General features: G+C 50.6%; 1 protein-coding gene across 3 annotated transcripts in view; it reads left to right on the top strand.

The window, feature by feature from the left end:
- The window catches only part of FBXO31 (F-box protein 31), a 22,021-nt gene extending 601 nt beyond the window's left edge, over nucleotides 1-21,420 (top strand). Inside the window, exons 2-10 of one of the 3 annotated variants that reach the window (XM_042893122.1) lie at nucleotides 5,081-5,152; nucleotides 7,162-7,248; nucleotides 10,196-10,272; nucleotides 11,523-11,690; nucleotides 12,221-12,295; nucleotides 13,874-13,983; nucleotides 14,654-14,807; nucleotides 15,391-15,755; nucleotides 16,904-21,420. In XM_042893122.1, the coding sequence (XP_042749056.1) occupies nucleotides 5,081-5,152; nucleotides 7,162-7,248; nucleotides 10,196-10,272; nucleotides 11,523-11,690; nucleotides 12,221-12,295; nucleotides 13,874-13,983; nucleotides 14,654-14,807; nucleotides 15,391-15,755; nucleotides 16,904-17,126 (1,331 nt within the window). In that variant the 3' untranslated portion in view covers nucleotides 17,127-21,420. Of the gene's footprint in view, nucleotides 1-5,080; nucleotides 5,153-5,191; nucleotides 7,249-10,195; nucleotides 10,273-11,522; nucleotides 11,691-12,220; nucleotides 12,296-13,873; nucleotides 13,984-14,653; nucleotides 14,808-15,390; nucleotides 15,756-16,903 lie in introns of those variants that run through there. The other 2 variants (XM_042893123.1, XM_042893124.1) reach the window with 2 other exon arrangements.
- The last annotated feature ends 767 nt before the right edge of the window (nucleotides 21,421-22,187 follow it).

The following is a 22,187-nucleotide window of genomic DNA, read 5'->3' as shown; positions in this document are numbered from 1 at the left end:
GGGGTGGCTGGGGAGGAGATGGGGCCGGTGGGTGCAGGGCCTGGGAACATCCTGGGAGAAGGGTTCCTTGGGAAGGCGTGCAGAGGGGAATTTCGGGCGGTGGGAAGGGGTGATGGTCAGTCGGTGCACAGTCAGTGCGCTGGGGGAGGAAGGAGCCCTTGGGTGTCCGTCTGGGAGCACTGGGGGTCTGGAGGTGATGCGAGCACCGTGTTGGCATGTGCATTGCAGCAGTGCAAGCAATGGGCCGTGTTCTGCACCGCCTCGGGCTGTGTTGCTGCGGCCCAGTGCTGCAGTTTCACTCCTCACCTTTACCTGGTATCAGCGTGTCTGTCTGTCTGTCCTCTGTTTGTTAACGCAGCGGCTGTTTCACCCTCCTCGCGTGGTCCTGCTGTGCTCATCTGTGATGCTCTCCTGCCAGGTGCTTCCAGCTCATGAAGTCCTTTGTGTTCACTGTTGTTTTTCTGGTTTTGGTAGCAGGGATAAGAACTGTAGGTGTGTCAGAAAGGCTGTCTGCTCTAGGCAGCAGGATGCGTTAAACCTTACAGGAATGAGTTCATGCTTTATCAGCACTACCCAAGAACCCTTGGACGGTACAAAGGCTGTACTTGTAAAATATACACCAAAGCATTCTTATTTCTCTGCTCAGCAGGGAGTGATCCCAATAACTTTAACGCTTTCTTGATGACAGCTTAATCAAATAACATCCATTCTTTCCTTATACTCCTTGCTAGCTATGAGGTGAGAGGTGCTTCAGACCGAATTTCTGTTCTTTCCCACACTGTGTTTCTTCTGATGTATCAGCTCCAGCTGTGGCCAGAGCGCGTATTGGTGGGCGGCAGGTTTGATGGAGGTAATTCTTGTACCAAAGGCATGACGTGCAAGCTGTGAGGCCCAAATAAGCACCAGGTTCCTGGCTGAAAGCTGGACATTTATGAGGCTTCCCGCAGCCTTTTAATCAGTCACAATCTGAGCTGCTCTCAGTTTGGACTTTCACCTGCACAGTTCTGCACATAAGCATGAAGTGATTGCCATCGTGGTGGTTCTGCAGCATTGAATGTATGCCTTTGTGTCCTGCTGTGAAAACGGCAGGTGCCAGGAACAGGGTGAGAATACGTGTGCCTCTCCAACCATACCCCTTATATTGGCCTGTTCAGCCTGAAGCTTACTGGTGATGCCCCGGAGCTGTACTCTGAAGGAATTAGTGGTCAGCTTTGTCTCTGTGACTGTCTGTGTGTAAAACTATTTGAGATGAAAAAGAAAGACAATCCTGAAATGAAGTGCAACGGTTAATCACTGAGAGAGTTGTTGCAGTGCTTTGTGTGAACCAGTTTGTACCTTCAGCATGGGCAGCAGCAGTGCTGGGGGTGGGAAACACCTGGCTTTGCCCATTCAGAACTGGTGTTTTCCTCTTGTACTGCTGTGAGCAGACTCACTTTTAGAATAGTCTTGAAAACACTGTTGTGAATGGTCCAAACATCCAGAGGCCTTGTCCTGAAAGGGCAGGGGTGGCTTCTCCTGGTGGTTGTCCATGGGGAGACTGCAGGGATTAAGCAGAAGCTGTTGTGTAACCCTGCTGCTGTGGCTGTTAGGACTGTTGTCCTTTTATCATTGCAACTGTTTGGGGTAAACAATGTCTTTGAATTGCTTCTTTGGCAAGAAGAGGATTGCAGTTGCTTTCGTGTTGTCTATAAATAGGAGATTGCTGATCTCTGCAATGGGAGCTGAATTAAAGCACCATTGCTCATGGCTTGACCTACCTTCATTAGCACCTGGTAGGCCACAACTTTTACCTTAAAGCAGCATAGGAGCAGCAAAATGCTTAGAAACAGAGCAGTGGTTCAGAACAACCTCTTCCAGAACGTGCCTGAAAAGGCTTTGGGTTGTAACAGCAATCTTCATTAGTTTTTTGGACCTGCAGAAGTGTCAGCCAAGGTTTTCAGGATGCTTAGCTTGAGCAAGGCTTGGAGAGTTGCTGGGGAGAAGCATGGGAGCCTGCTGTGTGTGCTCAGTGAGGGCTGCTGGGTGGAATTCAGCTCTTCCAGGGCTCCCACAGTGGGAACTATTTCCTGTAGTGCATCGCCTTAGGAAATGAGAATGTGGTTTTCATATGTCACAAGGCCCAGAATTGCATGGTGTGTACCTTTAGTGAGCTGTGGTGTGCTTTTCCATCTCTCACCTTGTTCTTGGTCCAGGTGCTGTCTGGAAGCCAATAGCTTGCTGTTCCTCGCTGCTGGTGGCAGGTGCACAGCACTGGCCATTCTTCAGAGGTTCTCCCTCAGGTTTGTTTGTAGCTTGCAGGTCTGAAGCCACTCATTTTCTTGCTTTGGGGTTTCCACAAATGCCTTCACTCGTTGCAGATCACAGCTCCTCCTTTCGGTCACTACAAGTCTTCCATTGGGAGAAGCGTTTGGAAGCCTTTGGAAGCAAGAAGCCAATTCCAAATTTGTCCTTCAGAAGTGCTGACCTGAGAATCTCCCATGTTTGTGGTGTCTGAAATAGTTTCTATGCCTTCTGTTCTGTGCATGGCATTGCAAACACAGCTTTGTTCAGGACTAATGAGAAGACATGATTGGCCAAGGCACTGTTGAACCATAGCAGTGGTAAGGGTGTCAAGCTGTACCAGGCATCCTAATTCCCTCTGAGCTTCAGGTGTCCACATGCAGTGCTTGGAGCTGCTGAGAGAGGCACAGGGGAAAGCAGTGGTGTCATCTGTGATTGTGTTATCTGAAATACAGTGGAAGCACTCCCTGCTTCCAGAAGATGATGGCACAGCTGCCAGGAGGGCTCTCTTTGCCCTGGGCAGAGCAGGGAATAGATTGCACCTAGAAAGGTGTTAGTGGGATTCATTAGACCTCTCCAAGTCTTTCTGATTCCAATGCACGTGGCCATGGAAACAGCACCGTGTCACCGTGTTTGGCACAGCAAGCACTCATTATAAACCTAATAAAACAGATTTTGCAGCTGGTCAAGGAAGAGCTTCAAAACCCATTTCCATCCTTACTTTTGAAGCAGGATTCTTTCTGACCGTGTGCATTTCTGTGGCTGTTAACTCCTTAGGGTGCTTGACTCGGTGAGCTGCAGCACTGAGGTAAGGCCATTTTAAGGGCACCTACCTGCAGAGAAGTGGGGTTTGCAGCTTTTGTAGTGTTTCTGCTTTCGTAGAATTTCCCTGCAGGTTGTCAAGGGCACTTGCATGGAACTGAGATGGAGCTCTGACCTCAAACCTCATCCCACCACGCTCTGTTGTTCAGGGTATGTGCAGGCAGTTATCAGTTCTGGGGCTGCCCTTGGAGTGGCTTATGGGTGCAGGAGGCAAAATGGGGAGAAATGAGGGCTTCTGGAGGAAGGCTCTATGTGGGCATTGCTGTTGGCAGTGTGGAGAGGTGCCATTTGGGCAGGATCCTCTGTGTGTCTCCTCCCTTTCTGATGCAGTATGAATATCTTCCATGAGGCTGAACGTAACCTAGCTGCAATGCCTGCTGCACAGAGCCTGCGTCCTGCTGACACTGTGGCCAGGTGGAAGGGCTGTTTACAAACAGCAAGCTCTAACCACCCTGCTTCCCTCAGCTTACAAAGGTCTGTGACTTTCACATACCGTTCCCTCTGCCCCTTTGATGCAGTTCTTAGGCACTCATACCCACTTTGCACACACGTGGGCAGCAGCTGAGAGCCTCCCTGAGCCTGGCAGGGGGGGGGACAACCATGGGATGGCTGCAGGGCACTCGGTGTGCAGCCTCCAGCTCAGCTCTGCTTTCACAGACCTGCAGGAGGGCTGTGCAGGGTTGGTTGGCTGCAGCCCAGCACTGAGTGGCTTGTTGATGCTGGCCTGGGTGTGCTTTCCTGCAAGCACGCTCTGTCTGCTACTCTCTGTCTGCCTAATTGTGCTTCCTCATCCTGCCTGGTGTTTGATGCATTGAGCTTCCTGTGACTTCTGCCGTGGAAGTCAGCAGGAGCTTTGCCACGGGCTCCTGCCTCTTTTAATGAAGGGCAAAATGCCTTTGTGCCTCCTGCCCACTCTTACCTCGATTGAACTCGCTGTTCACCCAAAGCAACGTAATGCAGAGTGTGTGTTCCCCACAGGCGGGCTGACAGTGAGCTGTGTGCTTGTTTTATCATCACGCACGTGTGCCACAAGTGCTGTATTTATAGCCTGAATGATGGTGGATTCATTCAGGGACGCTTCTGCTTTTCTCCTGTATGAAAAATGGATCCTCAGTTTGCAGCAGCGCTTGGCAGCCCTGGTGTTTGGCACTGCTGGGGGAAGCTGTGTTTGATCTGCAGTAGAGGTCTTTGATGTTGAGGAGGATGGCTTTGCACGCTGAGATCTAACAGGAGCGCTGCAGCAGCGTGCTTGTTGCTGCTGATGGGTTTTTTGGGTTCTCCCTCCTCTCATTTCCTCCCTCTGCCTTCCTAAGGATTCCTTGCAGTGAGATATCAGTCCTTGCTTCTATTTCTTAGAATTTCTTAGAAGTTTTGGTGTTGACTTCCAGCAAAAACAAAACAAGATGATCTCATTTTGTGCTTCAAAGCAGCCTTTAAGGTCTGTGGCTTGCTTTGTTTTCGGGGCGCTCTGTGAGCAATCAAAGGCATTTGGGCAGCCCCATCTCCTCCGATCCCCTTTCATGTGTAGCCATACTTGTACACGCTGATGTCTGTTTTATGTCTCCATTTCATTCTTTTTTAAGTCCGTGACCTTTTCTTGGGATCCTAATAAGCAGCTTTCTCTGCTGGGCGGCTCAGTGGGAGTAAATAATTACTACTCACTGATGATTTGATCTAAATGGGCACGCATTCGGAGCTGTAATGAGTTCGTCTCTCACATTTCACACCCCTTGCAGTGTAGATGTCAGCCTCTGTCACTCTGCTGTGCTGTGTGTTTGTTGCAGGCATCCCTTGGGAAGTGCTGGATCCCCAAACTGCGATGCCATTACCTCCAGTTTTTCATTTTCTCTGCAGAGGCAGCAACGAGATTCTCGGATTGATGGCCCAGCTTGCAAGAGTGCACCTCACATCTCCTTGTCAATCCTGCATAGCAAAGGCCTCGATGCCAGAGCTGACGCTGTTATCTGTGTCGTTGCAGAGTACGGCGTGTGTGAAAACCTGCGCAAGTTGGAGATCACAGGCGTGTCCTGCAGGGATGTCTATGCCAAACGTAAGTGATGAAGCTGCTGCAGAGCTGGATGTCTTTGCTCAGTACCAGCTTGGAAAGCGTGTGCGTGTTGAATATTTATTAGGCTTTGACAGTGGGAGTTATTCAGACTCGCTTTCTAATGTGAAGCTGACACGTTTGGGATTTTACTTAATGCTAAGCAGATAGCGAGAGCTGGGACATCTGTCCTCCAATCCTCTGGTAGGAAAAGGCACAGAATTTAAGTTTCTTGTGGAGCATAATGAAGGTTTTTCGTCGTTTCCCGTTTCTTTTACCTTGTTCAGATCTTGCTGAGGAATTAACTGATATTTTTCTCTGTTTAAAGGCTGCCAGTACCCCAGTGTGACTTAAGTTAAGGCTGGTCCCAGTGAAAGGATGCCATTCTATGCTGACAGTGGGAAAGAGCTGTTGGTGGAGTCCTTTGGGCTGCTCCTGGAGGAGGAGGACATGGCAGGGCTGGTCTCTGCTTAGGTGCCTCTGTGTTTTAGGGATGGCTGTGGCAGTGGCACCTCAGATTCAGCGTGCACCTACCTTGCAGAAGGCACATCTGCTATCTCGTGGTTTGGGGGGCACCTGAGAGAAGAAAGCAGGACAGGCTGTGGCCCAGATGGAGGCAGGGATCCATTGAGGCTGTCTCCCTGTCCCCACATCTTGCCCTTTGCAGTCAGAAGCTGCAGGGTTGCTTCTGTCAGCCTCCAGGAGATCCTATATCAGCACTATCAGGCTGTGTTACCTTGGTTCCACCGCCACATATTTCATAAGGGTTTGTAGTCCTCAGTATAAAGAACAAGATTTAACCTGTGGTTTCTGGCTGTTCACATAAGACCCTGTGTTACATAGCAAAAGCAGTAACTGTCCCAAGTTGCAATCATCTGTAAAGTCCCTATGGGCTTTGCAGAGCCAAAAACCATCTCAACTTCTACACTTGCTTTGTTTGCTGAGCCTTGAAGCAGTGACTGCCTCAAGCACTGGTTTTCATGCTGGAGGGGAACAATTTCTGGGTTTTAATCTTCTCTATTAGACTTGCTGAGCATCCTCAGGTAAAACTACTTCATCACCCACTGCCTCTGTTGGTGCACACGAGATGAAAGTGCTCAGCTCGTCTGGACGGGAGGGCTGGGTGATGCTGAGCCAGCTCTTATAGTTGTGGTCAGCACTGGAGGCCCCTTTGTCATTCTGCAGTTTTCCAGAGTCTGATAAGACTCATAGGACAGCTCTGTTGAGGGCCAGCAGCTATTTTGCCAGTCTTCCCTTCCACTGCTGTAGTTTCTGCATCCACAGCATCACAGGATGTATGAGGATTACCTCTGCAGTAGTCTGTACTGCGTTCCTGGGGAAGGACTGTGCTGTGCCCTTATCCATTCAGCAATCCTAATCAGTATGGTTGCTAACCAGGGTGAGCCAAGCACTGGTCAGTGTACTTGGCAGCCTTCTCTGGCTTCAGAAGGTCTGCTGTCCTAGCTCTCCTGCTCAGATTTAACCAACAGTTAGTGAGTTTGGAACAGTTTCCTGGTGGTGAACCCCCCCCCCCCCCGCCATTTTCTCTGCTGTCCCATAAACCTCCTTAATCGCAGAAGAGTTAATTTGGAGCTACTGGGGGATGTCACCTAAGCTTTTCTGTGCACTAAATGTGCTTTTGCAGGAAACAGGGTGGGAAACTGGGAATTGGGATCCGGTGTTAGGGAGCAGCACTGACCCAAGAGCTGGGCTGCCCTCTGTGCAGTTACTTGTCAGACAGCGATGCTCACTGCTGACCCCCTCCCACAGAGCTTTGGGGGGGACCCCTTTTACTTCCCAGGCTGTCATTTGTAAACGTTACCTTGGGTAATGCTGAGCATACCAAACTCTGTGTCAGTAACCCTGCTAACTGGCTGTGCCTGAGGGAGCAAATTGGAAACCACTGATTGATGCACCGCAGCCGGAAGCGAAAGGAGAAAGGAGCTGATCCAGGTTCATCAGAAGGTGACGGTGGAGCTGAGTTCTCTGGCACTTACCCTGCTGTGTCTGTTCAGGTATAAACCCACGGGTGAAGTCGGGGCGTTTTATGAAAATCCTTCCCGACTACGAGCACATGGAGTACAGAGATGTTTACACCTGCCGTACGTACCCTGCTGGTTGATGCTTCCTGCTCTGAGCACACACGAGATGCTGCATGGAGTGTGACGTTGCTTTGAGCAGATTGTTTTGGGGTGGATCTTGGGATAGATAGCGTGGAGGGTTTCATGAGCATGAGAACTGCTAGAATGGCCTGGGTTGAAAAGGAGCACAGTGCTCATCCAGTTCCAATCCCCTGCTATGTGCAGGTCACCAACCAGCAGACCAGGCTGCCCACAGCCACATCCAGCCTGGCTTTGAATGCCTGCAGGGATGGGGCATCCACAGCCTCCTTGGGCAACCTGTGCCAGTGCTTGTGGAGCAGCCTGACCCTTCAGTTTGCTGCTCAGTCTTCTGCAGGTGTTGAGGGAAGTGCTGATCACACTTAAGCCAGCGAGGGAAGCCTGTACTGCTTGGGCTCTGGAAGGAGTATTGAGCTATCGTTCATGCTCCTTAGGGGAAGGGGAATAAGGTCACTTTGCAAAGTCAGGTTACTAATTCACAAGTGCTTGGGAATGGAGTTCTTCCACACGTGCTAATGGGAGGGGTGAATGCTGCACACTCACCTGTGCTGAAGAAGAGAGCTGAGCATGGGCCATTCAGAGAAGATGTACAGCAGGCCATGCTGACATTGTCTTTAATGCAGGTCACAGGAGGGAAGCAGTGACAGCTCTGCTGTGGGAATCAGTACAAAGTTTTAGCTTTCGTAGGTTGCTGCCTGGGTGCTTGCCCTGAACAAGCTGGTTGTGGTGGCTCTGAAATGGCATTCTGTGCTGTTCCCTCAACTGCAGCCCCAAACATCTGAAGTCTCAAGCTGCTTTTCTGTAGAGGCATGGCGTGTCACTTGGAGAACAGCCAGCGTGGTTTACAATGTCATTGCCTGTTTCCCCCTTCCCCCCCCAAGCTGTTAAGCCTTCCTTAGCAGGGTCAATTGTGGCCGCAGTACAGCATGAGCCAGCTCAGCTCAGATTGCTTTCTCCAGGTTTTCAGCACTCCTTGGTGATGCTTTGCTCACTCCACTCTGAGCAGTTACCACTGGCTGAGAGCTGCTTACATGCTTCCAGCTCAGTTTGGTTACAGACATCTCGCTTTGATCCCTCGTTGGGTTTTTGCATTTATTTCTGCCTTGTCCTCAAAGCAGACGCAGGCGGTGTGATGGGATTTAGCTAAAGCAGAGGTGTATGAAAGCATCTGCCGTGCTCCTGATTTAATAACCCGTTCTGGGGTTGTGAGTGCCTTCCCACACCGGTGGTGGTTGTTGGTGTGCCAGCTCTGCTGTGTCTGCTTGGATCGCTGTGCGTTTGCTCTGTGTCACTCCTTGTCCTCTGGTGAAGAGCACAGGCATCAGACCTTGCCTGGGCAGCTCCTGTGATGGGAGCTGAGGCATTCACTGCTCACCCCAGCCTTTCCCAAACTGCTTTTCCATCTGAAGGGCTTGCAGGGCTGTGTGTGGCAGTGTGGGTAATAGACTGCCTGGGTGGGAGCGCTGCTGAAGCTTCCCAGGGGTGTATTTCTTGTTCTACTTGGAGCACGTGGGCTCAGAAGTTTGGATAGGCAGCAGACTTCTTCAGGACTGAGAAGAATTGGAGGTCTGGTGCGTAGCAGAGGAAAGCAAGCCTTGGAGAGCAGCCCAAGTGCTGCTGTGTTCTGAGGAGGGAAGCAGCTGCTGCATCCATCCGTCTCCTGCCATGGGGAAGCCAGGGCTGGAACTCAGCAGTGGGTTTAACTGCAATCCTGAGACTTTGTAGAAGGGAAAAACAATCTCCCTCAGGCCTGAAAAAGGGAGTTAGGGTTTTGCTTTGAGTCTTGTTGGGGCCAGCTGGCTCCGCTCAGGATAACCCTCCCTGCTGTTCTCATCCACCGTGGAAGTGCTCTGCTTTGCTGTAATAAAAACACCCCTACAGTCTTCCCTGTTCCAGGTACTTAAAGGAACAAAGCTGCACTGAAACTCAGTTCTTCCTGTATGAATTGACATGAAATAAAAACCATTATTCGTTCATGCTGGTTTTGTAAGTTGTGGCTTTCCGAGTTGGCCAGGAGCATCCCTGTGAGACAGAGGTCTTGGAAGTAACCTTAGAAATAACCTGTTGTTCCCACACAAGGTGCTAGACTGCGTGTGCCACCTGCACATGGAGGTTGCTGGTTGTGTCTGAAAACTATATGGGCAAAAAGCAGGGCTGTGAGGCTGGGAGAGGAGGCAAGGAGCATCTCCGAGCTTCCCTTAAGGTGGTTCTGTGCAGGCATCGTCCCCACTGCAGAGAATTTTGGAGTGATTGAAAGTGAACCCAACTCAGAGATGAGGAGCAGAAGCCTCCTGTGCTGCAGCAGGCTGTGAGAGGGGCTGGGCAGCAGCTTCTGGGCACTGCTGACATATAGCAGCTTGCTTTGAGTTCTGCAGCTCCCGAGCTGGCATGGCGTGTGCGCTTTGCCCCGCTGTTTATTGGCTGTTTTGAAGAAGGATGCTTAACTCTGGAGGCAAGTTTGTCCCTGCAAGGAGGGGAAATACTCAGAATACTCACATTTCCCTATTCTCTACTGCCTCTGTGTCTTTATTTTCTGTTGCTTTGCAGCGTGAGGCATCAGGTGCATTTTTGGTAGCTGGAGGTGGTGGATACTTGATTTGTATTTAGCTCTGGACATGTCGTGTGATTTGCAGAGGTCTCCCACTGAGGTATCTGCTCGTGTAAGGTCCTGGGAACAAACTCCTGTCCTTGCAGTTGCAGCAAGGCTTCAGAGGACAGGAAATCCTCGTGAACTCATGGGAGGCCTCAGTTCACAACTGCCTCGCTGTGGTTGGGTGCAACCAGCATTCACTTCCTTACCGTGCTGTTGTGGGTGGCATTGGTGTGCAGTTTGGTGATAAGTCTCTTTTTCCCTTTCTTTCTTTCCCCCCCCCCAAATTCGAATCCCTTAGCTCATTAATGCTCACATCAGTGTCTCACTGTTCCCCAGTGCTGCACCGGTACCGACACATCCTGGGCTTGTGGCAGCCGGACATTGGGCCCTATGGGGGACTGCTGAACGTGGTGGTGAGTACCTCCTCCTGGGGCTGTGGTGGAGGGCTGAACCTTTTGAATGCCCCTTCACCATCTGCGTGCTGTTGAGAGCTCCAAACAGCAGCACTCGAGCACGTGGTTGGTGCCCACGTTGCTCCTTGGATCTTTGCACCATCACCTCCTTTTCCAGACAGTCCTTTTGTTTTTCAGCTTCAGGAACACACAGGAAGATGTGAGGAATGTTTTAGGGCAAGGCTTCATTTAGAGTCTAATGCTGCTATTCTGGTGGCTGGCACAGAGCTTTGATACCACAGAGACTTCAGTGCTGGCTCGTTACTTCATGTTTAACTTTTGCCTGCATCTGAACATTTTGCAAAAGGTTTTGGCCTTGTGTTTTTGCACCTCACCTTTCTGTACTTTGCCATCCTTTACTGATGCAAGGCTCGTGGAGCCTCCCAGCTCTGCTGGGGAGAGCAGTTAATGAACAACCTCGATACTGTATTACTGAGACTGGGCAAGAAAATTGCCAGAAGCCCTTACTCTTTGCACCAGGGTGCTGTAGGTGGTGGCAGACTGACCCATAACAAATAACCAGGGCCAGTGCTGCTCTGTCCTTAGGATTTTGCAATGCTCTGTTTCATAAACTGATAGAAGAGTACCTCCAAGTGCTTGCATGATGTCGTGACCTTACAAAAACAGGTGTTCCCTTGTGGCACTGCTCTGCTCTCCTCTCAAATCTCTGCTCAGAAAATATCCTTTCTCTAGAATTGTGGGGCTGGAAGGGAAGGATTCTGTTAGACCTGCAGGAGGAGAGCTGGCGCTTGTGCTTCTCTGCTGAGAGGATTGTTGCTTCCTGTGCTGCCCGTGAATAATAGAGCCAAATAATTCCTCATCCAAGAGGAGCAGATAATCATGAGAAGCAGAACTCTGAGAATCTGCCAGCAGGAGCTCTCAAACTAATTAGAGCTTGACTTGCTGTGTGGTCTCTCCCTCCGGATGCTGTGCACCGAGCATCCGTCACAAAGTCCTTTGCAACAATAAAAGCCTGATGATTTTTCCATTGGTGCAGAAAAACCTCATAAAGAAACCCTCTCCCTCTTCACCAGGGGTGTGCTGTGAGTGCATATGGTCTGGTTTAATTGCTGGAAAGCAGTTTGGAAATGCAGCAAGCTGTTCTGCAGCTCTTGCCCTGTTGTAGGATGGGCGCCAGAGCCGTTTGCTGCGAACTCCAAAGGACGTGAGCAAGGCTGATGCTGTGTGTGTTGTTTCCCATCCCTCTGCAGGTGGATGGCCTGTTCATCATTGGATGGATGTACCTGCCACCTCACGACCCTCACGTCGATGACCCGATGAGATTCAAACCTCTCTTCAGGATCCATCTGATGGAGAGGAAATCTGCAACGGTTGAGTGCATGTATGGCCATAAGGGACCTCATAATGGCCACATCCAGGTGAGCTCCTCCAGCATTTGCAGCACCACCAGTCCTAGGGGCAGGGTGTGCGTGCATGTCTGCACCTTGGCTGTAGAAGCAGATTGAACAAAAAGACAGGATATGGCCCTGGGATGTAACACCAATGTGTTCAGGTTGAAATAAAGGGCACACAAAGTGGCCTTGTTCAGCTGCTGGGTGCATCCACGCAGGCCTGCTTGGTTTTCCAGTGCTAAATGAGACTGTAGGAAGGTGACTTAGCGTCATGCATTCAGCTGAAGGCTTTGTGAAGCTTCTTGAGAGGCTGCTTCCTTGTCCTTAAAATGAAAAACAACTCAGAGAAGCAACATAAGATCTTCCATTCGAATGCATCGGGTTTGTTAGGGCTGTTAGTTCTCTATCCTGTAGCTGATGCATTGAGATCTCTCCCATGCCTGATTCAGTAACATTTGTAGTGCAAAGCATTTACTCTAAGCAGTCATAGTTAAGTCATCCCAGGCAGCTCCCATCAGCTCTGCAACCTGTTCATTTCTCCTCTGTGCTAACTACAGATTGTGAAGAAGGACGAGTTCTCCACCAAATGCAACCAGACAGATCACCACCGCATGTCAGGGGGAAGGCAGGAGGTAAGAGTGCTGCACCACGTTTAAGCTGTGTGTGTCCCTTCTCTGAAGATAAAGCACTGCTCTCTCATCTAAGCCTGTCACTAATACTGAGATCCATGTATCTGAACGTACTTGAAAGCACGAGCTGGTAGCCTGAGGCTGATTTGCTCTCATCTTCTCTCGAGTGTGTGGAATTGATTCTCATTTGAACCAAAGCTTGAAGTGGGCACGCATAAAGACCTGCAGGATCTTGGGGAGCTCCTGCATGCACTGAGGTTTGATGTAAGGATTCAGCGGATGGGATCAGCTCAGCATCATGCTTACAGTGCTCCTGGGTGGACACCTGGCCCTCCCTCCGTGTGCAGCAGTGTGAGAGCAGGCTGCTCTGTCCATCCAGCTGAACAAGGCAGAGGTTTAGAGTTGGGGTTTCCCAGCAAGGTGCTGTTTTCCCCCCTACTGTTGGATCCTGAGCACCTGTGCTGTGGTGCTGCTCCTGTTTGTTAGCAGGGCTGTCTGAAGAAAGGCAGCAGTATGCACTGCTATGCTCTCCAGTCATTGATCTCTGCAGTACTGCTGTCTGTATAATGAAGATCTCTCCTAATGTTGAGCACCAGCTGCATTTGAATATGGGCTTGTCAGCAGGGCACCTTTCTACTGCTTGTCTTCTTTGTTGAGGGATTAAAGCTCCATTTATTTGTTTACCCCGTGACTGTGTAAGGCATACCCAGCAAGGCAGATCCCTACCTCAGCCTGCTCCAAGCTGTAGATGTAACTGTCAGGATGGAAGCCTTCAGCTCGTAGCTGCTCCAGGCATTGCAGCCAGGAGCCCAGCTCGCTCAGCATGACAGACCTGATCCTCTTCTTGCTTCTGACGTGTGCTTTAAGATGTCTGCCTGCTAATGGGAAACAGCTGGGTGAGAGGTTTCATTAAGTGTTTTCTGCTTCTGCAGCAGATGAGAAATGCTTTAATACTTTCAAAGCACCGTGTTAAGGATGCGTGGCATTATGGTAATTGGGGGATCTGGCTTTAGAAGATAAAGCAGGTTGGGAATGTTGCTGGGTAGGCTGCTATCTCAGTGTAAGCTGTTAGCACGCTAACTCATGTGAGGGTATTAACTTGTCAGAGCTGGTGTGGAGGGACTTCAAGAGATTTTTAGATGCATCACTGTTATACGAGCAGGATTTAACCCCCTAAATCTGCAGTGCTTTTCAGAAGCTTCCCCTTTTGTGTTTAGGGTAGGGCACAGGAACGGGCTGTTAGGGGTGCACAGATGGGTTCCTGAAGGATAAATCAGGACACAGCAGCAGATCAGCTGATTTGCAATAACAGGTCACACTTGTGCTTTTGTTCTGAGGAGTCACATTGGTTCACATGGGATTTACATGAAGGGAAGCCTGTCTTTATGGTGCAGAGCCTTGCTAGTAGTGCAGTCACCATGACGACTGTTAAACGATTCTCCATGCCTACTCTGCAGCAGTGTTTGCTTTTCCCAGCTCCCCCCCCATACACAGCTGTCAATGTGTGTCCTCTCTGTGCTCGGATGGGGAACTGTACCCATGTGGCACAGTTGCAAATGAAACATCTCTGTCTTCCTACAGGAATTCCGGACATGGCTGCGGGAAGAGTGGGGTCGCACACTGGAGGACATCTTCCATGAGCACATGCAAGAGCTCATCTTGATGAAGTTCATCTACACCAGCCAATATGAGTAAGGGCACCAGCTCTTTTTTTAGGTATTAAGGCTGCTGCAACTACCAGACCACATTAGATCATTTCTTCTGCAAATGGGATGCTTGCGATGACGTCTCACAGCCAGAGGAACGTCATTTTGTTGAGGTTCTGCAGGCTCTGCCCAAAGATATGGGGCAGCATGGGAGGTTTATTATTACTGCTTCCATTGCTAAAATAGCTAGGCATGGTATTTGAGCCATCTGACTGTTCATTTTGAAGACGGTGAGTATCTGTGATCCTGAGGGGCTCTGCTTGGTAGCTTTCTTACTGAACAATATGCTTTGTGCTGCACTAGGCAGAAGTGACACAGTCCTTTCCTTGACTATCACTCCAAAGTTCTAATAGCAGACACTGAGATACACTTTGCTCCTTAGGTCCTCCAGCACTGCCAGGGAGGGTTTCTGAGGCCTTCTGTGGCCTTGCAACAGGAGCATCCTGGTGTGCCAGCAGGGACTGGTAGAGAGAAGAGGAGGGAGGTGTGTTTGCACATGCCTGAGACGAAATCTGGAGCTCATTGTAACACTGAGAGCACACATCCTGCCTCTGATGTGATGACAACCCAGAGCTGTCTCAAGGAGCTGACTGCAAACACGTTCTTCATGTCTGGGAGTCCTCTCTTAGCCTCTCTGTCCTTTCCTTTTGCACAGCAACTGCTTGACATACCGACGCATCTACCTCCCTCCGAGCAGCCCTGAGGACCTCATCAAGCCAGGTCTCTTTAAGGGGACGTATGGGAGCCATGGGCTGGAGATTGTCATGTTGAGCTTTCATGGGAGGAAAGCCAAGGGGACTAAAATCACTGTGAGTGTGCTTTCCCTTCCCTCATCTGTTTGTTAAATTAATCTTCCATTGATGCCGTGGATCCACAGGAGAAAGGAAAAGGTAGTCAGGTGCTGCGACCCCAAAGCTTTATTCCTTGTGGGTGTTGGTGCCATTAGTGGGTCTGAACGTGTGCCAGCATAGCTAGAACTTGCTCTGCAAAGCTTTCCATGGTGCTACCTGGCTCTCCCTCCCTTTTCTGTCTCTATGAGCTACTTTCTGTGAGCAGCTGGTAGCAGATGATTGGAGATCAGTCGTGCATCAGGGGAGCAGGTACCAAATAAGCAGCAGCTCTTTGCTGGTGCCAAGCTGGTGAGCTCCTTCCTCTCTGCAGGGAGTGATGCTGACACAATGTTGATGTGCTGATGCTTTCTTTCATCCTTGCAAGCACAGCCTAGCTCGTAGCATTTGGTCTAACACTCTTGTTTGTGGGAGGCACAGAGAATTCGATGAGCAAAGCCTGATGTTTTTTGGTACCGACTTGATGGGTGTAGAATAGGGTGAACTCTGTAGAAGCAGCCGCAGCGCCCTGCCCTGCAGCCGCTTTGTTTCTCCCCATCTCCAGGGAGATCCCAACATCCCAGCTGGGCAGCAGACTGTGGAGATAGACCTGGCTCACCCCCTGCAGCTGCCTGACATCGAGAACCTTCGTGATTTCAGTGAGCTCTCTCGCATTGTCCTGGAGGTGCAGGAGCAGGTGCGGCGGGAGGAGCAGGAGGAGGAGCAGCGCAGAGAGGACGAGGATCGCTTCCAGCAGGCTGCCACCCCACCTGCTGCACAGCCCCAAGGAGGAGAAGGTGCTGAAGGGGAAGAGACTGCTTCTGGGGCGGAACGGGCAGCCCAGGACAAGGCTCCAGCATCCCAGCCCTTCGTGCTGCCCATGGGGGTGATATCGAGGAACGAGGACTATCCCCGGACCTGCCGCGTTTGGTAATGGGGACGAGTTGCTTTGTGGCCTGCTTGTGCCGTTTGCTTCTTGAAACTGAAGTGATCTTTGAAGAACGTGCTCTATTTGTTTGCCCTTTACCTGCCCTTTACACGGATCTCCCAGCCCCTTGTGCTCAGGCTTTCTTTCTCTGCTGCCCTATTCTTCTTCTCTTTTGATCCTTTTCCTTCTGAACCACGCTGCCATCTGCAATCCTGCTTCCTTTGTAGATTTTTTTTTTATCCTGTTACTCCCAGAGTTAGCACCTTTCTGTATTTTACCTTTTTATCCCCTCCAGGAGCTGCTCAGCTCCTATATTTGGACATCTGAGCTGCTTCCTGTTCCTGTGTGTCATTTGTGTTCCTTGGCTGTGGGAACACAGTGCTCCCTCCCACCTCTCCCTGGCATCTGCTGCCTTGGCACCAAATCTGCAAGGTGCTGAGCACCGTAAGCAGGAGGTGCAGGTACACAGAGAGCCTCGTGGAGCGGGGCCTGGGCTCAGTGAAGCAGCATGCTAAATGAGGTGTGGAAACAGAGCCCAGAAGCTGAGGCTTAGGCAGGTGACCTTCAGCCAAACATCTGTGCTCATGGAAAAGCTTACCAATAGCTGGTTAATCCCAGAAGGCCCCTGCTGTCACACGCAAGCTGTGTTTGAATCAAACCCTGCTCCACCTGCTGCTTGCTTGGAGGTTAAACTGACCTTTACTCCTCCCCAGCTCCTGTTAAGATTTTCCTTTCTTGCCTTTCCCCTGGGTTTGTCACAAGGTTTCCCTCTCTGGTCGCCCTCTCCCCATGTGTTTTCTTTCCTTTGAGGGCTGTCTGCACCTGGGTCGCTCTCTGAGTTGCAGAAGTGAATAAATCTCAGTTGAATCACTGGGTTGAGCTGCAGATGAACTGATTCTCGCTTTGCAGGTGTTAATTAGAAGCCAGAAGCTTCCAGGAGAGGTCAGATAAATACACATAGCAATGAATAGTTTTCTGTTTTTGAAACGATATCAGCAGTGTTTTGTGATGTGAGCTGTTGGTTCCTCCCTGCTCTGTAGCACTAGGCAGCGTTGTTTGGCACTGGATTGATTGCATTCTTGTTATCACTGTTCAATATTGGGCAATTTTGGCCGTTCCCAATCCTTCCTTTGCTCTTCTCTCCCTGCAGTTTTTATGGGACGGGGCTCATCGCTGGCCATGGCTTCACCAGCCCCGAGCGAACGCCCGGTGTTTTTGTTCTCTTTGACGACGATCGCTTTGGATTCATCTGGTTGGAGCTCAAGTCCTTCAGTCTCTACAGTCGGATCAAAGTCTCCTTCCAGAACGCCGAAGCGCCTTCCCGGGAGGCTTTTGATGAAATGCTGAAGAACATTCAGTCGTTGGCCACTTGATGGGTGATTTGGGATGGACAGGGCTAGGGGCTGCAAAGGCTGTTGCGCTCCCCAACCAGAGATATGCTGGGGATTCCTTGCTCTTCGTACCTCTGAAGGAAAGCATGCACTTTTAATAAAGCCTTTTTATCCCCCCCCATGTACACACCCCTGGTAAAATACCCACGAGTGCCCTCTCCTCCCTGCTGCCCCTCACTGCTCCCCTAGCAGTCCTTGGTACCTGGTCTGTAGCATAGCTTTGAACAGCTGAAGGGATCCTGCAGAGGAGGACACGGAGCTTTCTTATTGCAAAAAAAAGAAAAAAAGGAATGTACTGGAACAAAAATAACTGAAGCTCAGAGTTGGATCACAGAACATGTAATTAACTGGATGGACACGAACCCTCTGCAGTGGCCATTAGGAGTTTCCCCACGGAGCAAGTCTCTCCTTCAGGGAGGGGAGTCATTTAAGCCTTTGCTGTGCTCCGGGCCTATCTGTCCTCTTGGGAGAACTGCTTTACCCTCCTGCAAACTGCTCAATCCCCTGCTGCAGACTGCCTGGCTGCTTAATGTTAATTGCATCGGCGCCGAGCAAGCACGTCCTCCTCTCCAGAAACCTTTCTCTGGGTGCTGCATCATCAGGAAGGGCTGGTGTGTCATGTACCTGCATCTCTGGCTGAGTATAATTAGATCGGGTCGTTTCCCTGTGAGAAATCCCCTGCTGGGCAGCAAGGGGAGGGCTCCCCTGTGAATGGCTTCTGAAGGTTGATGGCTGTGCTGTTCCTGGGGCTCAGGGCTGCTTCTCTCAGCGCAGGGGTTCTTATTTCTCACAGGAGCTGGGTTGCAGAACTGCAAGTGGGCGTGAATAACAGAAGCTGGTGCATTCAGAACTGCTTTTGTGTCTGAACCTGGGCCTGAAATCTGACGGAGAGGGGGGGGGGGAAAACAAGGGTGAAATAAGCCCCCATGCAGCCTTTTGAGTCCTGTCTGTGCTAGTGTCACAGCTGCCTTTGGTACTGCTGTGACCTCAGTTATCAGGTTGTCCTGTGCAGGCTAAAGGAGCAGCGAGGAGTTCTGGTGTCTCTGTGGCTCACTTTATGGTTGGTGCTGACAGGTTGGTGCTGCTGCTCTGCTCACGAGACCCTTCTGTTCCCTTTCTAGCCACACGTGTTTCATCCCAGATGATTGCTGCTAGCACAGAAATCTCCTGGGCTCAATTTCTTTCCATGATGCCTCTGTGGGCTGCTGTTAGGAGAGCCAGGTTCCCCATAGGCCCTAATTCTGCTCAGCAATGCACCGTAGGAAAATCCTGCCCAGCTAATCTACAAATTGTGAGTTGTGCTACAAACCATCCCAGAGCATTTCGTTATTAATCCTCTCTCTGTAGGAGGAGATAATTGGGATCTTTGTGTGAAGAAGAGAGCAGTTGGTGAGGAAGGCTTTGGTTGTAAGTAAAACGCGTCCTTTGTTGCAGTTCCTCCCCAGGGTTGAGGTCAGTTTGTCTAACAAAACTCGGCGGGTTTTGGTCTGTAAATGTGTCTGTGCATATGTTGTGCAGGAAGGATTTGAGCCCTCTCTTAGGGAGCACTTGGAGCAGCTTTTCATCCTCCCTGTCAGAAGGGCTTTTTGCCATTTCTGGCTCTGGAGTTTTCCCTCAGGCTGTGTGAGAACTGAGTCTCCAGCAGAGATTTAGAGCAGGAGGTCACATCCATCACAGGATTAACTCCTGTCTCTTTGGGTAGAGTTTCACAACCCTCTGGGAACATGAAGGTGATTTGGGGCACTTTTTTCTTTGTTTCCCTGCTGCCTCATCAGTAGTGGAAAAGCTGGCTGCGTGTTAAGAGGAGAGGATCTGAAATGCAGTTACCATCCTGGTGAATAAGCTGGAACAGGAGTTTCTGAGCAGCCTGGTGGAGGTGTGGGCAGAAGGAAGGGCTGGCTGTGGTCTCACCCCTGTGCTGTGCAGGGCTGGGAGAGAGGCAGGGAGGCAGTGCTGAGATGGAGGGCTGAGAGAAATCCTTCTTGGGCAGCTGGTTTAAAATCACTTGTCCCTAAAGCCAACCACCTCTGCTTCAGTCAGCACTGCATCCGCGGTTCTGATTTCTGCGTTCCTCCTTCCCACAGCATCCCTGCTCACCTGGCAAAGAAAACACATGAGACAACCCTGCAGTTCTGCATAGCTGCCTTAACAGCTTTTGCTTTTCTAAGATGGAAAATGAGCCTTGTTGTGCTGCGAGCTTGGCCTGGGACCTGGAGCACTGTCTCGTGAGTACAGACACTGACTTCAGCAGGTCTGCTCCTGTAACCTGCTGCGTTGGCTCTGCTGAATGTGTAAAGGCAGCATAAATACGATTCATTGCTGTGTCATAGAGTGCTTTTAGAAGGTGTAACCTGCAGCTCGACTTCTCCTTGCTGCCAGAGCCTGCCTTGGGCAGCAGGTGGCAGGAGAGCTTTGCTCGGTCCAGGTTTTGCTGCTTGCACAAGGGCGCTCAGGATGGCTGTTGCTCGTCGCCTTTGAAGGTGAGAGCTGCGTGCTGGGAGGTGCTGCAGGAGCCTTCCACGTGTCAGCTCTGCCTCTGTGGGTTTGTGGTGTACCTGCCTGGCCTCAAAGTGTCAGTGTGCCAGTCCTGATGAAAGGCAAAGCTGCTGTGGCTTTGTTCTATCTAGAGCAGAGGCAGTGAAAACAGCGAGTTCTGTATCCATGCTCCTCCTTTCCCTTCTCTGTTCATCTTCTGATCCTCGAGGCCTGGCAGGCTGTTGGGATGTGGCAACGTTTGGCAGGGTGGTCACAAACTGCTGCTGCTGTGCCCTGGTTCTATTCACTCTGTGCAAGAAGATCTTAGGGAGGGCTGCCTTTGCATCTTGGCTCCAGATGCTGAGAAGCATGGAAAACAAGCTGCCCGGATAGGAATCCTCCTGGTGGAAACGTTCTGCAGCAAACACAGTGCTTGCAATTAGATTGCAGAGCAGCATTGCCCCAGTAGCCACGGCGTCTAATTAACTCTAATTTAGGAACTTGAAGCAAATGACTTACGTGCTCAGACCGCGTTGTGCTCCTGGGTTGTGCTGCGTGTTGTCAAAACACGGCTTTGGCCAGCTGGAAAACACAAGCATCAGAGATCCTCCTCCAGCCTGTTTGTTTGTGTTGGGCCCGATACCGCAGCTATAAATGCGCTGTGACAGCACTGTGGTTGTGCTATTTCAGTCCATGCTGCCTCGTCAGGTGTTTGTTTTGTGGCAGGAGGAGCAAAAAGGATGGAAGCGATTGTAACTTGGGCTGCCAGCTCTCCTCCATGGTGACACTGAGCCGTGCAGTGGGATGGATGGCAAATAAACAGGGAAGTTGTACTGGGGAGAGGGTACATCCACGTGCAAGCTTGCTTGGAGGTGTAAACAGCAGGAAAAGGCTGCAGCTGGCTCAGTGTTTGCTTTTGAAAGATGGCTTTTTATTGCTTTATATTAATTAAAAAAAACTAGTGAAACTTAATGGGAGTGTTGGGTGTCGTGTGGAAATGGGGTGTGTTATCTCAGCTAGCTAGTTTAGGGAATGATGATACATTAACTCTGTCTTGTAGCTGGGTGCTCGTGTGGCTGAGAAGCTGTTGTGCTCAGCTGCCAAAGGACTGCAGGGCAGGCAGGCAGCGTTGCTTGCAGTTGGGCAGTGACACTTTGGAGATGTGGCAGATAGCACGTGAGTGCTGCTGACTTTGTGCTGAATTAACACATATGATCACAGCTTTTCGTTTGGATTGCAGTCTTCTGGATGTTCACAGAAAAAGCACTCGGATCAGCGGAGCTCGTTAGCTTAATTAAAGCAATCTGCCCTTTCTTTCGTTGCCCAGTGTTCCTACTTCCCCCAAGCAGGAGTGCCCTGTGTGTTCTGCACTCACCACTTCATTCAGCAGGCTCTCAGCATCAAAACGTCTCTCTGAAGTCGTTCGTAGTGAAGGTGAAGCAGCAGAACCCAGCTCTGTGCAGGGGGGCAAGGTGAGCTTTTCTTCCACGGTGCCACTGCACATCCAGCACCTCTTGTCGTGCCACGTGAACGTGAGAACTGAGCTTTGAATCACTCAGCTGCTCTGCCTGCATCCCCAGCTGCGGGTTGGGGTTCTGCTGTCCTTTGCTTGGTGGGTTGGAGAGGAACGAGGCGTGCAGAATCCAGGTGTGACTTTGTGACGCTTTGCCTCCTCCATCCCGGCGACGCGAAAGCTGAGCAGAATCCACGCGGTTCTTTTACACCTGGTTGTTGTCACCCAAGGAGCCTTTTCTGATTTCAAATAATAATAATAATAAAAAAAGGAGGTTTTGTGAACTTATTTCTGTCTGCTGCTTCTGTTTTGTCCCAGAGAAAAGCCTCAGATGGGGCCCTCCTTTCTGCTGCACAGTGCCCTGCTGTGTGTTTGCTGAGCAGCATGCACCTCGTGCTGCAGGATCCAGCTCCTTGCAGCCTGTTTTCTATTCTTCCCCCCCTGCACCTGCCACACACAGCTCCTGCTTTACCCAGATTTGGGTAAGTAGTAAGTCAGTCCAGTTTGGACTTTGGGTCTGTAGGGCTGTGCAGCTGAACAGAGGAGCCCCAGCTCGCTGTCAGTGACCCAAGTGCTGCTGGCAGCTGCTTTTTGGAGTGGATGTTGTGCTTCCAGCTCCACGACTCCATTCTGCCAGGAAACTTTCTTGGCAGATGTTCCTTAACGCGAGTCTTGGAAGCGGAGCACTGAACTGTCAGCTCTCAAAGTTCACACATGAGCTTTTAATCTGGAGCTGGCTCTGCCTCCTGAGCGCCACCGGTTCGGTCCAGGCTGGGCTGTGTTGTTAGGGGTCCCCGAGTGCAATCAGCTGTGAGTGTGACCTCTTCTGATGCCATCTGTTAATGTTCCAAAGGCTCAGCTGACCCCTCCTCTGTGTGTTCTGCATACGGTCCCGCAGTCCTTCAAGCCCTCAGCAGACAAAAGCAGTAAAACACTCTCAAGTAAGCACCCAGTAACTCCTAGCGTATGTTTGGCCTTTGAGGATCACAAACGTGATTTCTGAAGTGGGAGATTTCTGAACAGCAGCCACGTGCAGCTCCCAAATGCTGACTTCA

The sequence above is a fragment of the Lagopus leucura genome, unplaced genomic scaffold (genome assembly GCF_019238085.1).
Source record: "Lagopus leucura isolate 7727_CA_CO unplaced genomic scaffold, USGS_WTPT01 108-8_obj-0_obj, whole genome shotgun sequence".
In the NCBI taxonomy this organism is placed as follows: domain Eukaryota; kingdom Metazoa; phylum Chordata; class Aves; order Galliformes; family Phasianidae; genus Lagopus; species Lagopus leucura.
Note: the sequence above shows the minus strand (reverse complement) of the source record. Positions and strands in the feature narration are given on the sequence as shown.